General features: G+C 43.4%; 1 protein-coding gene across 1 annotated transcript in view; it reads right to left on the minus strand.

Annotated features, from left to right (window-relative positions):
- rpe (ribulose-5-phosphate-3-epimerase) overlaps nucleotides 1-16,134 on the minus strand; it is a 34,388-nt gene that overhangs the window by 7,835 nt on the left and 10,419 nt on the right. Inside the window, exon 2 of the mRNA XM_043693418.2 lies at nucleotides 10,594-10,673. Coding sequence (XP_043549353.1) covers nucleotides 10,594-10,673 — 80 coding nt within the window. The remainder of the gene's footprint in view (nucleotides 1-10,593; nucleotides 10,674-16,134) is intronic.

Raw genomic sequence — 16,134 nt, forward strand, 5'->3', positions numbered from 1 at the left:
TGGAGGAAGGTATAGGGGAGAGGTCAGATGCAGGTTCCTTATTCTGAGAGTGATGGGTGCATGGAGGTAGAATCAGAGACATTAGGGACATTTAAGCAACTGCTGGACAAGCACATGAACGGCAGTAAATTGAGGCACATGTAGCTTGAGTTGATCTTCGATTAAGATAAATGCTCAGCACAACATCGTGGGCCGAAGGGCCTATGCTGTGCTGTACTGTTCTATGTTTCAAAAGGTCACCTTTTATTCATCTAAACTCTAATGACTAGAGGATCAACCTCTCGTGAGAAAGTCCTTCCCTACCCAGTAACAGTCTATTGAACCTGTTCTGGCCGATCTCCAACATCTTTCCTTGGAGAAGCGACCCAAAGCTGTGGTCTGACTTGTGCCGGGTGTAGTTTTAGCAAGACCTCCTTACTTTTATACTCCATTCCCTTTGAAATACAGGCCAAGATTTAATTCACCTTCCTATTATCCACTGAACTTAGATGAGAGCTTTTGTGATTCATTGAGGACTCCCAAGTTCCTCTGCTGTGTCTTTCTGCAACCTTTCTCCATTTAACTAATATTCAACTCTCCTCTTCCTGTCAAAATGCGTAACCTCACACTTTCCGACATTACATCTGCCAAGTTTTTGTCTAGTCTATATCCTTCTGCAGACTCTGCCACTCTCATCACCTACTTTCCCACCTTTTTGTGTTGACAAACTTTGCGATCGTACATTCACTTTCCTCATCCAAGTCATTAACATTATTGTAAACAATTGTGGCCCGGCATTGATCCTTGCGTCACTCCACTAGTTACAGGTTGCCACCGTGAAAATGCAACCCCCCACCAACCCACTGAATCCTAACTGCCTTTTAAATCTTAGCCAATCTTCTATCCAAGCTAAAAGACATTTCATTGTTGCCTCAAATGCGGTACCCATAAAACGTGTTTTGGAAAGCCAAATATACTACAAAGATTATAAATGGTAGCACCCTGTAAGTACTGAAGATTAGAGGGACCTTCGTATGCATATCCTCTGAAAATAACAAGGCAGGTACAGAAGGTGGTTAAGGAGACATACAATTATAGACTGAGACTCAAACAACAGGGAGGTCATGCTCGAACAGTATAAAGTGATGAATAAACCACGATGAAATATGTGACAGACACCTAAAAGTGCTGAAAGACACCCTCATACGAACGGGATATGGTGCTCAACTCATCAAAGCGCCAGTTCTGACATGCCACAGTTAAAACTGCAACAATCTCCCCAGGAGACAGACACAAGACAAGATCGATAGAGTAGCCTTCTTTGTCCAGAACTTGCCCAGAGCACAGAAACTACACCATGTTCTTTGCAGCCTGCAACCTATTCTAGATGACGACGAACATCTTGCCAAGGTCATCCCTTCATCTCCACGTCTCGCCTTCAGAAAACCAGCTTTAACAGCAACATCAACCACAACACTAAACAAACCTGCCACGGTAACCTGTGCAAGACATGCCAGATCATTGGCATGGATGCTACTATGCACGTGGCAACACCATCCATCATATACATGGCAGATACTCACCTGACTTGGACAATGTAATCTGTCTCATACGCTGCAGGCAAGGATGTCAGGAGGCATGGTATATTAGCGAGACCATGCAGATTCTACAACAATGGATGAATGAACACCACGCAACAGTCTTTGATGTTGTAGCCATTTCAGAGACATGGATAGAGCAGGGACATGAATGGTGATTGCAGGTTCCGGGGATTTAGATGTTTCAGTAAGAGCAAAGAAGGTGTTAAAAGAGGGAGGAGTGTGGCATTGTTAGTCAAGGACGTCTGAGGACTCGTCTACTGAGGTAGTATGGTCTGAGGTAAGAAATAGGAAAGGAGAGGTTACCCTGTTGGGAGTTTTCTACAGGCTTCCGAATAGGGATGTAGAGGAAAGGATAGAGAAGATGATTCTGGATAGGAGTGAGTAACAGGGTAGTTGTTATGGGGGACTTTAACTTTCCAAATATTGACTGGAAATCCTATAGTTCGAGTACTTTAGAGGAGTCAATTTTCATCCAATGCATGCAGGATGGTTTCCTGACACAGTATGTAGACAGGTCATCAAGGAGCGAGGCCACATTGGACTTGGTACTAGGTAATGAACCTGGCCAGCTGTTAGACTTGATCACTTTGGTAATAGTGACCACAATTCAGTTATGTTTACTTTAGCAGTGAAAAGGAATAGGTATATAACACAGGGCAAGAGTTATAGCTGGGGGAAAGGCAATTCTGATGCAATTAGGCAAGATTTAGGATGCACAGGATGGGGAAGAAAACTGCAGGGGATGGGCACAGTTGGAATGTGGAGCTTATTCAGGGAACAGCTATTGCATGCCCTTGATAAGTATGTACCTGTCAGGCAGGGAGGAAGTGGTCAAGCGAGGGAGCCATGGTTTACTAAAGAAGTTGAATCTCGTCAAGAGGAAGAAGGAGGCTTATGTTAGGATGAGATGTGAAGGCTCAGTTAGGGTGCTTGAGAGTTACAAGTTAGCCAGGAAAGACCTAAAGAGAGAGAGCTAAGAAGAGCCAGGAAGGGACATGAGAAGTTGTTGGCAGATAGGATCAAGGAAAACCATAAAGCTTTCTACAGGTATATCTGGAATAAAGGAATGACTAGAGTAAGATTAGGGCCAATCAAGGACAGTAGTGGGAAATTGTGCATGGAGTCAGAAGAGATAGGAGAAGTGCTAAATGAATATTTTTCATCAGTATTCACACCGGAAAAAGACAACGTTGTCGAGGACAATACTGACATACAGGCTACTAGACGAGATGGGATTGAGGTTCACAAGGAGGTGGTGTTAGCAATTCTGGAAAGTGTTAAAATGGTTTAACTCCCCAGGGCTGGATGGGATTTATCCTCAGATTCCCTGGGAAGCCAGGGAGGAGATAGCAGAGGCTTTGATCTTTGTGTCGCCATTGTCTACAGAAATAGTGCCAGAAGACTGGAGGACAGAAAATGTTGTCCCCTTGTTCAAGAAGGGGAGTAGAGACAACCCTGGTAATTATAAGCCAGTGAGCCTTACTTCGGCTGTGGGTAAAAGTGTTGGAAAACGTTATAAGTGATAGGATTTATAATCACCTTTGAGAGGAATAAGTTGAATAGGGATAGTCAACGTGGTTTTGTGAAGGGTAGGTCATGCCTCACAAACCTTATTGAGTTCTTTCAGAAGGTAACCAAACAGGTGGATGAGGGTAAAGTGGTTGATGTGGTGTATATGGATTCCAGTAAGGCATTCAATAAGGTTCCCCACGGTAGGCTATTGCACAAAATACGAAGGTATGGAATTGAGGGTGATTTAGTGGTTTGGATCAGAAATTAGCTAGCTGAAAAATGACAGAGGGTGGTTGTTGATGGGAAAATTAACTCAGAGTTCAATTACTAGTGGTGTAACGCAAGGATCTGTTTTGGGGCCACTGCTGTTTGTCATTTTTATAAATGACCTGGGTGAGGGTGTAGAAGGATGGGTTAGTAAATTTGCAGATGACACTAAGGTTGGAGGAGTTGTGGATAGTGCCAAAGGATGTTACAGGTTACAGAGGGACATAGATAAGCTGCAGAGCTGGACTGAAAGGTGGCAAATGGAATTTAATGCAAAAAGGTGTGAGGTGATTTACTTTGGAAGGAGCAAGAGGAATAAAGAGTACTGGGCTAATGGGAAGATTCTTGGTAGTGTTGGTGAACAGAGATCTCGGTGTGCATGTCTATAGATCCTTGAAAGTGGCCACCAGGTTAATAGAATTCTTAAGGCAGCGTAGGGTGTGTTAGCTTTTGTTGGTAGAGGGATCGAGTTTTGGAGCCACAAGGTCATGCTGCAGCTGTAAAAGTGCAGCAGTACCAGAATTTTGGAGTATTGCGTTCAATTCTGGTCACTGCGTTATAGCAAGAATGTGGAAGCTTTGGAAAGGGCTCAGAACAGATTTACTAGGATGTTGCCTGATATGGAGGTCTTATGAGGAAATCAAAGTTTGTGAGAAGATTTGTAGCTCGGGTGCTCGTTGCTGTGGTTCTGTTCGCCGAGCTGGAAGTTTTTGTTGCAAACGTTTCGTCCCCTGTCTAGGTGACATCCTCAGTGCTTGGGAGCCTCCTGTGAAGCGCTTCTGTGGTGTTTCCTCTGGCATTTATAGTGGCCTGTCCCTGCCGCTTCCGGTTGTCAGTTTCAGCTGTCCGCTGTAGTGGCCGGTATATTGGGTCCAGGTCGATGTGTTTGTGGATGAGTGCCATGCTTCTAGGAATTCCCTGGCTGTTCTTTGTTTGGCTTGCCCTATAATGGTAGTGTTGTCCCAGTCGAATTCATGTTGCTTGTCGTCTGCGTGTGTGGCTACTGGGGTTAGCTGGTCGTGTCGTTTCGTGGCTAGTTGATGTAGCTACGAAACGACACGACCAGCTATCCCTAGTAGACCCACTATGGGCAATTTAGCACGGCCAATTCACCTAACCTGCACATCTTGAACAGTGGGAGGAAACCGGAGCACCCAGAGGAAACCCACGCAGACACAGGGAGAATGTGCCAGCACAGTCACCCAAGGCTGGAATCGAACCCGGGTTTCTGGCGTTGAGGCAGCCAAGTTCTATACCCATAAAGACGGCCTCAGTCATGATCTTGGGTTTATGCCACATTACATATAACCCCACCATACGCTTCCAAAGAACACAGAAAAATACAGCACAGAAACAGGCCCTATGCCCCTCCAAGCCTGTGCCGATCCAGATCCTCTATCTAAACCTGCCGCCTATTTTCTAAGGGTCTTAATCCCTTTGCTCCCTGTCCATTCAAAAATGCGTCCAGATATGTCTTTAATTCACACTAACGTGCCTGCCTCTACCAACTCCGCTGGCAACGCATTCCAGGCACCCACCACCCTCTACGTAAAGAACTTTTCCCCTCTCACTTTGAACTTGTGACCCCTAGTAATTGAGTTTCTTGCTATCCACCCTGTCTATACCTCTTACAATTTTGTCAATCTCAATCTGGTCTCCCCTCAAACTCAGTCTTTTGAATGAAAATAACCCTAATCTACTCAACCTCTCCTCATAGAGAAGTCCTCCATACCAGGCAACATCCTGGCGAACCTACTCTGCATCCTCTCCAAAGCATCCACACCCTTTTGGTAATATGACGACCAGAACCGTACGCAGTATTCCAAATATGGCCGAACCAATGTCCTATACAACTGTAACTTGACCTTCCAACTCTTGTTCCATCTGATGAAGGAAAACATGTCATATGCCTTCTTGACCACTCTATTGATCGGTGTTGCCACCTTCAAGGAACAATGGACCGGAACACCCAGATCTCTCTGTACATCAGTTTTCCCCAGGACTTTTCCATTTACTGTATAGGTCGTTCTTGAATTGGATCTTCCAAAATGCTTCACCTCACATTTGCCCGGATTGAACTCCATCTGCCATTTCTCTGCCCAACTCTAGAGATATATCGTGACTCCTTTTACTTCCTCGTTTCAGATTGGTGCTACATTCCTGATATTTTTCCAAAGTTTTGTCTGTCTCACTTGCCTAGACCTCATGTACGCTTCCTTTTTTCTCTTAGCTAGTCTCACAATTTCACCTGTCATTCATGGTTCCCTAATCTTGCCATTTCTATCCCTCATTTTCACAGGGACATGTCTATCCCGCACTCTAATCAACCTCTCTTTAAAAGCCTCCCACATGTCAAATGTGGATTTACCTTCAAACAGCTGCTCCCAATCTACATCTGCAAGCTCCTGACAAGTTTTGCTATAGTTGGTCTTCCCCCAAGTTAGCAGTCTTACTTTAGGACCACACTTGTCTTTGTCCATGGATACTCTAAAACTTTAGAGAATTGTGAACACTATTCCAAAGTAATCCCCTACTGAAACTTCATCTACCTGGCCGGGCTCATTCCCCAACACAAGGCCCAGTATGGCCTCTTCCCCACTCGGACTGTTTACATACTGCTCTATAAACCCTCCTGGATGCTCCTTACAAATTCTGCTTCATCTAGAGCTCTAACACTAAATGAATCCCAGTCAATGTTGGGAAAATTAAAATCTCCTTTCACCACTACCCTGTTGCTCTTTCCATAATCTGTTTACATATTTGTACCTCTATCTCACACTCGCTGTTGGGAGTCCTGTAGTGCAGCCTCACACTCTTCCTATTTCTGAGCTCTTCCCATAATTCCTCACTGCTCGGGTCGTCCTCAGTGCCCTCCTTTAGCACAGCTGTGATAGCTTCTTTGACCAGTAATGCAACTCCTCCACCCCTTTTACCTCCCTCTCTATCCCGTCTGTTTCCACACTGTAGGGAATCTAAACACACCGTCTGACACTTCTGATTCCCTGCAGAGACTCGTTATGCCACCTATCTATGCTCCACTCATACTATTTGTATGATCTTTTGATCTCACTGTCTACAAGTTTCGAGTCTGTGCACTTCACCCCACCCCATGAAGGAGCAGCATCCCAAAAGCTTGTGATTTAAAATAAACCTACAGTTCCAGGTTCGTCTCCTTCCCTTTGTGAATAAGCAGGTTACACTGGCAGATTTCCAAGAATCCTTAGAAGGATTTGGCTTTGTGATTACGTTTCCAAGGTTCTTAACAGTGAGTTTATACCCGAATTGGAATGAGCTGTGGGGTAGTCAGGCAATGAGCATGTAAATATTCTGAGACAAAGAAAACCTGGATCCCAGCAACCTCCTGACCACAGGAATTAATTTTGCGCTATCAAACCAAACAGCTGAGTGTCCAATTAAACAAGTGCATTCTCTTTTTTTGTTGCCTTTAATATCCTGGATGCAACCCATCAGGTCCAAGGGGTTCACTGGGCTTTAGCACCATTAGTTTCTCTAGCACTTCTTCTCTGGTGATATTGCATTTATTTTCTCTCCTCCTTTTGCCCCTTAATTATGTAGCAATTCTTTTATTTAGCACTTTCTACTGTGAGGACTGATGTATTTAATCAACTTTTCTGCCATTTCCTGGTCCCCCATTATTTCCCTCGCCTCATTCTCAAGGGGGCCATGTTCATTTTACTCACATTCTTCCTTTTATGATTTTAAAAGCAGCTCTTGCTATCCATTTGGCTATTACTTGCTAGCCACAAAGTTCCCTTCCTTTTTTTGGTCCACTTTTGTTTTTAAAAACATTCCCATTGTTTAGTTTACCACTAATGTTTGCCAAATTGTACATTTTCTTTCAATCTGATGCCTTCCCTTAACTTTCCCGGTTAACCATGGTTAGCTTATTTCTTTCCTGGAATCCTTGCGTCATACTTGGGTACATCTTTGTTGCGAGCCATGATCTAATTTCTTAATCATTGCCATTATTTAACAACTGTCACTATCTGTTCCACTTGCTTCTCCTTCAATCTCTCAACAGTATAAGATACAACATTTTCCAGCTCCTTTCATTCTGAAGGTGTATCACTGGGCTCAAACTGTTAACTTTGTATTTGTCTTCATAGAAGCTGCCAGACCTGCTGAGTTTCTACAGCATTTTGTTTTCATTTCAGATCTTAAGCATAAAGTGCCTGTGTGCACTTTTTCAAGCAAGGATGTACATATTGGCACAGCTTAAACATGGTGTTAATAATTTTTGTTACAATTGTATTTGCAGTAATCTAATTCTATGTTAGTTATTTAAGGAGCCTAGTTGACCCATTTCCGATACTGGGCTACAAACGGTTTACATCTATATAATTGGCAACAAAACATTTGCTGGCACCAACAATAATTACTACCTGTGTATGCTCAAGTCTGATCGCTCTTCTTCTGCACATCGAGTCAGAGTCCTACAGCACAGAGACAGGTCCTTTAGCCCTAACTGATCCATGCTGACTGAAATGTCCGTTCCATGCTAACCACATTCCCTGCACTTGGCCCATATCCTTCTAAACCTTTCCTATCCATGTACTTGCCTAAATGCCTTTTAAATGCTGTTAATATATCTGCCTCAACCACTTTCGCTGGCAGCTCATTCCACATGTGCATCACCCTCTGTGTAAAAAAAGGTTGCTCCTCAGGTTCCTTTTATTCTTTCCCCTCTAATCTTAAACTGATGTCCTCTAATCCTCAATTCCCCAACCCTGGGGAAGAGACTGAGTGCATTCACCCTATCTATGCCTCTTATGATCTTATACACCTCGATAAGAAAACCCTCCCCTCAGTCTCCTACGCTCTAAAGAAAAATGTCCAAGCTTGCCCAACCTCTCCCTATAACTCAGACCATTGAGTCCAGGCAACATCCTTGTAAATTCCTTCTGCACTCTTTCCAGTTTAATAACATCCTTCCTATAGCAAGGTGACCAAAACTGAACACAATATTCAAAGTGCGGCCTCACCAAAGTCCTGTACAACTGCGACATAACTTCCCAAATACTATACTCATTGCCCTGACTGATGAAGGCTAGTGTGCCAAAAGCCTTCTTCACTGCCCTGTCTATCTGTGACTCCACTTTCACAAAACTGTGACCCTGAACTCCAAGATCCCTCTGTTCCTCCACACTCCTTAAAAGCCCTACCACACATAATAAAAGCAGTTCTTAAAAAAAAATTAAATCTATTTTAATTGACACTTTTCTTACATTTACAAATACTTTAAATTCTTGTAGTTTTTATGTTTGCTGGCTTTTTATCACTTTTTAAAAATGCCTCGAGTGTAGGCAGATGCAGCCGAACCTAGCCCCTTCCCCATTGTTGTCATTTTAAAATTGACATTCGAAGGTTGTGTTCATTTGTACCGCATGATGTCAGGACCTGTTTGAAGTTTTTTGACCTCTTCCATTCCCAGTGAGGCCTACCCAACTTTAGTTACAAGCTTCAAAAGCAAAAGGAGAGAGACAAAATTCATCATCCTAATTTAAATAGATACAATCATTTATTTACCTTTCAGAAATAAGTGTATCGGTATTAAGGAGTGATTGCGCTAGCACTGCAACTACTTAATTCAGGAGCCGAAAGTACTTGTTTGAAACTTGCTGAAAACATTAGCCAAACAATAACAACACACCACAACAAATTCCTGTGTCATATTCAAAGCACCAGGCCTGTTTTTGTTGCTGAACTACTTATGACAAAGTTTAAAAGAAATAAGAGGGTACTGGGGAGCTGCATCTTGCTGCTACAATTCCAGAGAGAATCAGCTCTGATGAATGGTCTGATTACAATTCAATGTTCTTCCTTTGTACCATCGTGCAGCATGTTGCCTGCCACACAACATGGGTCACGTGTTTCGCAAGAATCAAACATCGAAGGACATTTTAACCTCAACCCAATTTTTAAATAAAAGGAATCAAATAATTCAATTGGACGAATTCCACGAAATTAAAAAGAATACTAGGCAGCTTTCAAAATCAAGGTTGTCTGATTGTCAAACTATTGTCTTTAATCTTAAACAAAAAGTGAGGAAACAGGTGCAAGTGTAGAAAGCGTATCCCAAATGTGGGTTGAATAATACAGTTCAACATAGCATGCGCCAGATGACTAACATACAACTCTCAGTTACAGTTACTAGGAGGATAACATAGCTCTCCCATTTAATATCTCAAAAGAACAGCTTGCAACTCGGTTACTCCCATTTGGAGACAGTATGCATTTCTGTTACTCTCACGAAGGGGCAGCATTTCTCTCTATTACTCCCACTTCTGGACAGTACCTCAGTTACTCTGACTAGGGGACAGTACTCTAACTAGAATTTTATCTTTCAGTTATGCTAGTTGGGGACAATACTTGTCTGGAAAAGCACAGCAGGTCGGGCAGCAGAGGAGGAGGACAGTCGATGTTTCAGGTATAGGCCCTTCATCACATTCCCGAAGCATCGATTCCCCTGCTCCTCTCATGATGCTTGACCTGCTGTGCTTTTCCAGCACCACTTTTCAACTTGGATTCTCTGTTACTGTCACTTGGGGTCAGTATTTATCTCAGTCCCTCGCACTTGGCAAGTGTTTATGCTGGTTATTCTCATTATGAAGATGGTAGTTTTCTCAATTACTCGCACTCACAACAGTATTGACCACTCATTTAGAGGACACTATTTGTCTCTCAGTCGCCCTCACTCGGAGTTTCAGAGGTACAAGAGTTCAAATTTATTTTTTGATGCTGTCACTGAGTATACAAGTCTGAATCTGAGCTAATTGCTCGACAGCATCTCAGTACTTAGTGGCTTTGTGATTACGTTTTCAAGGTTCTGAACAGTGAGTTTGTAGCTGAATTGGAATGAACTTCCTGTGGCTGCAGGGTAGTCAGGCAGCAAGCATGTAAATATTCTGAGGAGACAAAGAGAAAACCTGGCTCCCAGCAACCTCCTGACCACAGGAATTAATTTTGTGCTATCAACGAACAGCTCAGTGTCCAATTAAACAATGTCCTTCATCATTTCTGCGTGAAGTCCAAAATGCTTAGGACTTTTGGAAACCATCCCACTAATTTCAAAGAAGGAAAGTAGTTCACTGCAGTGAGACTGCATTATCAGGTGCTGACAATAACTGGCCTCAATCCCATCCAAACACTTCTTTATGCCACAGTTTCCAAAACATCACTGACACAACACCACAGTGAAACTCAGAAGTCTTACCAAAGAAGGGCTCTTGGCCAAGTTCCTTCCGAAGACATTCTACGACAGGATGACCAAACGTGATATTAGGCACAAAATGTCTGCAAGAGAGAGGACACAAGTTCTTAAAAGCAAGTCTTGAAGCAAGGGGTTTCACAAGACAGCATGTCACAAGCACAGCATGTTGCTATTTACCCAGTCATGTCAGCATTAATTCTTTGCAAGAGCTGTCCAATTTCCCCTCTCACTCCAGTTTTCTCCTCACAACCCTGCAAATGATTTCTCTTCAAGTGGATGTCTTGTGAAAATTTGGAATTTGCACTCCCCCCATTCTTTCAGGTAGTGTCCCAAAGACTACCAACCCTTAGCCTGATAATAGTTCACATCATTTTCCCCAATCACTTCAAATCAGTGGTCGCTGACTAGCAAGTTGTTTGTCAGAGCAAACAGTTTCTCACTAGGCTCTAACAAAGGTGCAGCTATTTGATTAGATTAGATTCCCTACAGTGTGGAAACAGGCCCTTTGGCCCAACCATTCCACACCAACCCTCCAAAGAGTAACCCACCCAGACCCATTTCCCTCTGACGAATGCACCTAACATTACGGGCAATTTAGCATGGCCAATTCACCTGGCCTACACATCTTCGGACTGTGGGAGGAAACCGGAGCACTCTGAGGAAACCCAGTAGACTCTGGGAGAATGTACAAACTCCACACAGACAGTCGCCCAAGGCTGGAATCGAACCTGGGACCCTGGCGCTGTGAGGCAGCAGTGCTAACCACTGAGCCGCCCTATGCACCTTGATTAAATCCCACTTATTCTTCTTCTCCGCTCGAAAGAGAACAATCCCAGCATCCCCAGTCTCTCCATATAAATGCAGTTCCTCATTTCTGGTACCATTCCAGTAAACCCTCCCCAAGGTCTGACATCCTCCCTAAAGCATGAAGCCCAGACACATACAAAATAACCCAACTCAGATCTAACAATGGTTTTGTAAAGGCCAAGTATGATTCCTCAGATTTGTTTTCTACGTTTCATATGTCAGTGTTATGAACAGATTAAAAAAAAAACTTTATCATATAGACATATATGGGTGGCACAGTGGTTAGCACTGCTGCCTCACAGTGCCAGAGATCCGGGTTCAGTTCCCGCCTCAGGCGACTGTCTGTGTGGAGTTTGCACATTCTCCGTGTCGGCGTGGCTTTCCTCCGGGTACTCCGGTTTCCTCCCACAGTCCAAAAATGTGCAGGTTAGGTGAATTGGCCATGTTAATTGCCCGTAGTAGGTGAAGGGGTAAATGTAGGGGAATGGGTCTGGGTGGGTTGTGCTTCGGCGGGTTGGTGTGGACTTGTTGGGCCGAAGGGCCTGTTTCCACACTAAGTAAGCTAATAAAATCTATATTTAGAGTTGAGTGTGGGGTCAAGTCAGGCAGCATCCGAGGAGCAGGAGAATCAACGTTTCCTGATGAAGGGCTTATGCCCGAAACGTCGATTTTTCTGCTCCAGCACTACACTCTCGACTCTGATCTCCAGCATCTGCAGTTCTCATTTTCTCCACATATATATAGCAACTATTTGAAAAACACATTAAAAAAGCCCACGCAATAATGAGCAAGTTGGCTGCTCTAGACACTTCCAGTAATTCTAATCAAATCAAAATTCAGCTCTGGCATGGCTCACCTCCCATCGTGTGAGCATTCTAGTATAGGAATAGAAGACGAGATAGGAAGAAATAGAAGGCAATATTTCAGTTCTGAACAAAGGAAACTAGTGAAAGACACTGCGCACAAGCTGGTGCTAATAACTCCAGGTATCTACTGCAACAACAAATTCTGACCAGGACATCAAAAGCTAACTTGGTAGCTGCCTCAGTTACATTACAAACATATGACCTGTTCACAATTGCTTTTAAGTATACAATTTTTGATACCGTCCTCTTGGACATCCAAGAGAGAGCGTCTAATTCCCTGTGTTTTCAATGCATTAACACATTTTGCATTAACCCTAAGTAATTTGCCTTGGGCCATTTTTTAAATTGGCTTTCACAAACAGAGTCTTTTGGGTAGACACATGACGGCCTATTTTTTCAAAGAGAAAAATATTAGAAAAGTCAAACCACCTTTATTTCAGATAGAAGAGGGATGTCGTTCAAAAGTTCCATTCACCTCTCCCTCATGTCTGTGGCATCAGTGTTCCACTTGCTTCCTGAACCGCCTCATCAACTTTACCTAGAAGGAACTCAAATCTTCACTCCCCAGGCTGCAATGTTTCTGCATCATCCTTTCAATTTAGGATTAAGTAAAAACTGCAAGAACTGTAGATGCTGTAAATCAGAAGCAAGAATAGAAATTGCTAGAAAGGCTCAGCATGTGTGGGAAGAAATCAGAGCTAACATTTCTGGTCAAGTGACCCTTCCTCAGACCAGAAATGTGTCACTTGACCAGAAATGTTAACTCTGATTTCTCTCCACAGATGCTGCCAGATCTGCTAAGCTTTTCCAGCAATTTCTATTTTTGCCTCCAATTTAGGTGGCGTCCAAGACGATGGTGGAGTAGGGCTCCTGAGCTCAGGGCTCATCTGCTCTGTCTGCTTTCCTATTTACTCTCTCCTTCCTTTCTTCCCGCCGTCTTACTTAGCTTTTGTACCTATGGTTCTCTGAAGAACTCAGACAGCATCAACGGTGCTGAGTTATCCCAGCACGGATTAGTAGTGGAGAAGAGTGAGCCTGCACAGACTCGAGTGAGCCATTACTTACTTTTGCAGGGTGAGCACAGGACCCTGTGGTAGACTACTGCAAAAAATACGGAGGTATGGCATTGAGGGTGAGTTGGAGGTTTGGATTAGGAGTTGGCTGGCTGGAAGAAGACAGAGGGTAGTAGTTGATGGCAAAGATTCATCTTGGAGTGCCGTCACTAGCGGTGTTCTGCAAGGATCTGTTTTGGGACCATTACCGTTTGTCATTTTTATAAATGACCTGGAGGAGGGGTTAGAAGGCATATGGAGTACTGGCTTTTATTGGTAGAGGAATTGCGTTCCGGAGTACTGAGGTCATGTTGCAGTTGTGTAAGACTCTGGTGCAGCCGCATCTGGAGTATTGTGTGCAGTTTTGGTCGCCATACTATAGGAAGGATGTGGAGGCACTGGAACGGGTGCAGAGGAGGTTTACCAGAATGTTGCCTGGTATGGTAGAAAGATTGTATGAGGAAAGGCTGAGGCACTTGGGGTTGTTTTCATTGGAGAAAAGAAGGTTTAGGGGTGACTTGATAGAGATGTACAAGATGATTAGGGGTTTAGATAGGGTCGACAGTGAGAATCTTTTTCCACGTATGGAGTCAGCTATTACAAGGGGGCATAGCTTTAAATTAAGGGGGGGGGGTAGGTATAGGACAGATGTTAGGGGTAGGTTCTTTACTCAGCGAGTCGTGAGTTCATGGAATGCCCTGCCAGTAGCAGTGGTGGACTCTCCCTCATTATGGGCATTTAAGCGGGCATTGGATAGGCATATGGAGGATAGTGGGCTAGTGTAGGTTAGGTGGGCTTGGATCGGCGCAACATCGAGGGCCGAAGGGCCTGTACTGCGCTGTATTCTTCTATGTTCTATGACCTGGAATTGGTGGCTGCTTTATCGGCAAAGGCAACGCCAGTGAGGCATGCCCAGTGGTGAAAGATGGCACCTAAGGATCAAAGTGGGGCAAAGCGGTGGTGCTCCTGAGCCAGCTGGGGACACTCATAGGAGGCAGCGGAATGGAGATGGGACTTCTCCTTAAGCTATACCTTTTCATTTTTCTTAAACTATTCAAAACGGAGCTGGATTGTGGTGATGAATGAAAGCTTTGCACTGCATTTTACTGATATTTCTCACTATAAAATACATGTAAAAATGAAATCATTTAAACAAGTCAGATTATTTACATAATACTGTCATGTGGCAAGTATCCACCCACTGAGATTTCAATGTATTTCTGAACCCTGCTACTTTCATGTTGCAGATCAATCACATCTAATTTCTTTCAGCCACAAACTCCATAACTGCACTCCTTAGCCCAGAGTCATATATATGTATAATATGTTATATAAATGATAAGTGGGAAAACAAAAGTGTCCATCCCAGGCTAACTAAATCAAATTGCTCTCCATTCACCAGGAGCTTCTGTCTTTTACTTTCAAAGTTCCACCGTACCATTACAACCATATATTTCTACACAATAGGAGAAGGCCTTTGATATGGTAGACTGGTTAAAGTTAGACCACATGGGATCCAGGGAGAGCCAGTCAATTGGATCCAAAATTGGCTTGATGGCAGGAAACAGAGGATGGCAGTAAAGGTTTATTATTCACACTGGAGGCCCGAGACCAGGAGTGTGCGACAAGAATCCATGCTGTCTCCACTATCGTTTGTCATTTATATAAATTATTTGGATGAGAATATCAGAAGCATGGTTAATATGTTTGCAGACAATAGCAAAACTGGTGCTATAGTGGACAGTGAAGAAGAATATCTAAGAGTACAACACAATCTCGATCAACTGGGCCAGTGGGCCGAGGAATGGCAGATGGAGTTCAATGCAGATAAAAACAAGGTGTTGCATTTTGGCAAGACAAAACCAGGACAGGTCTTACACAGTTAACGGTAAGACCCTGAGAAGTGTTGTCAAGCAGAGACCTAGGGGTACAGGTACGTAGTTCCTTGAAAGTGGTGTCACAGAGAGACAGAGTGGTGAAGAAGGTCAGAGTATTATGTGCAGCAGTTGAGACATTGGTATGGCTACATTTAGAGTACTGTGTACAATTCTAGTCGCCCCGCTATAGGAAGGATGAGATTAAACTGGAAACTGTGCAAGAAAGAATTAGAAGAAATGTTACTTTGCGTTATAAGGAATGGCTGGGTAGGCTGGCCCTTGTGTCCCAGTGGAAACCTTATGGGAACATCTACTCCATGTCCACTCTATGCAGGTCTCTCAGTATTCTGAGAGTTTCAATGTAAAACCCTAAGTTACTGGTTCTAAAGTTGCGACTAAATACAACATAATTCGTGTATTGAATGAATATTTCTTCCTATATGCTCCTCCTGTCTGTTGAAATTAGTAAAATCATTGATCACAGAAGGAATGAGATAGAAGTTAGAAAAACACAAATTTATCAAAGTTAAAAATCACACAACATCAGGTTATAGTCCAACAGGTTTAATTGGAAGCACACTAGCTTTCGGAGCGACGCTCCTTCACCACAATCACCTGATGAAGGAGCGTCGCTCCGAAAGCTAGTGTGCTTCCAATTAAACCTGTTGGACTATAACCTGGTGTTGTGTGATTTTTAACTTTGTACACCCCAGTATCTCCAAATCACAAATTTATCAGGGTGACATGTGCCCAGAGCACTCCAACATGAACTTACACAGAGCCCATACTTCACCTCATCAAGTAAAGCTCAACAAGTCAAAAGGGCACTCAGGTAGATTATGTTAACCTTAGTCAAAGAGCTTGTATCTGAAGGTAGTGGTGTAGCAATATATAATGGGAACGCACAAGAGGACCAGATTGGAGCAGATTATTTTGGTTGCT

The sequence above is a fragment of the Chiloscyllium plagiosum genome, unplaced genomic scaffold, assembly GCF_037043375.1.
Source record: "Chiloscyllium plagiosum isolate Xiang-an unplaced genomic scaffold, Cpla_swu_hap1 HiC_scaffold_7, whole genome shotgun sequence".
Lineage (NCBI taxonomy): Eukaryota > Metazoa > Chordata > Chondrichthyes > Orectolobiformes > Hemiscylliidae > Chiloscyllium > Chiloscyllium plagiosum.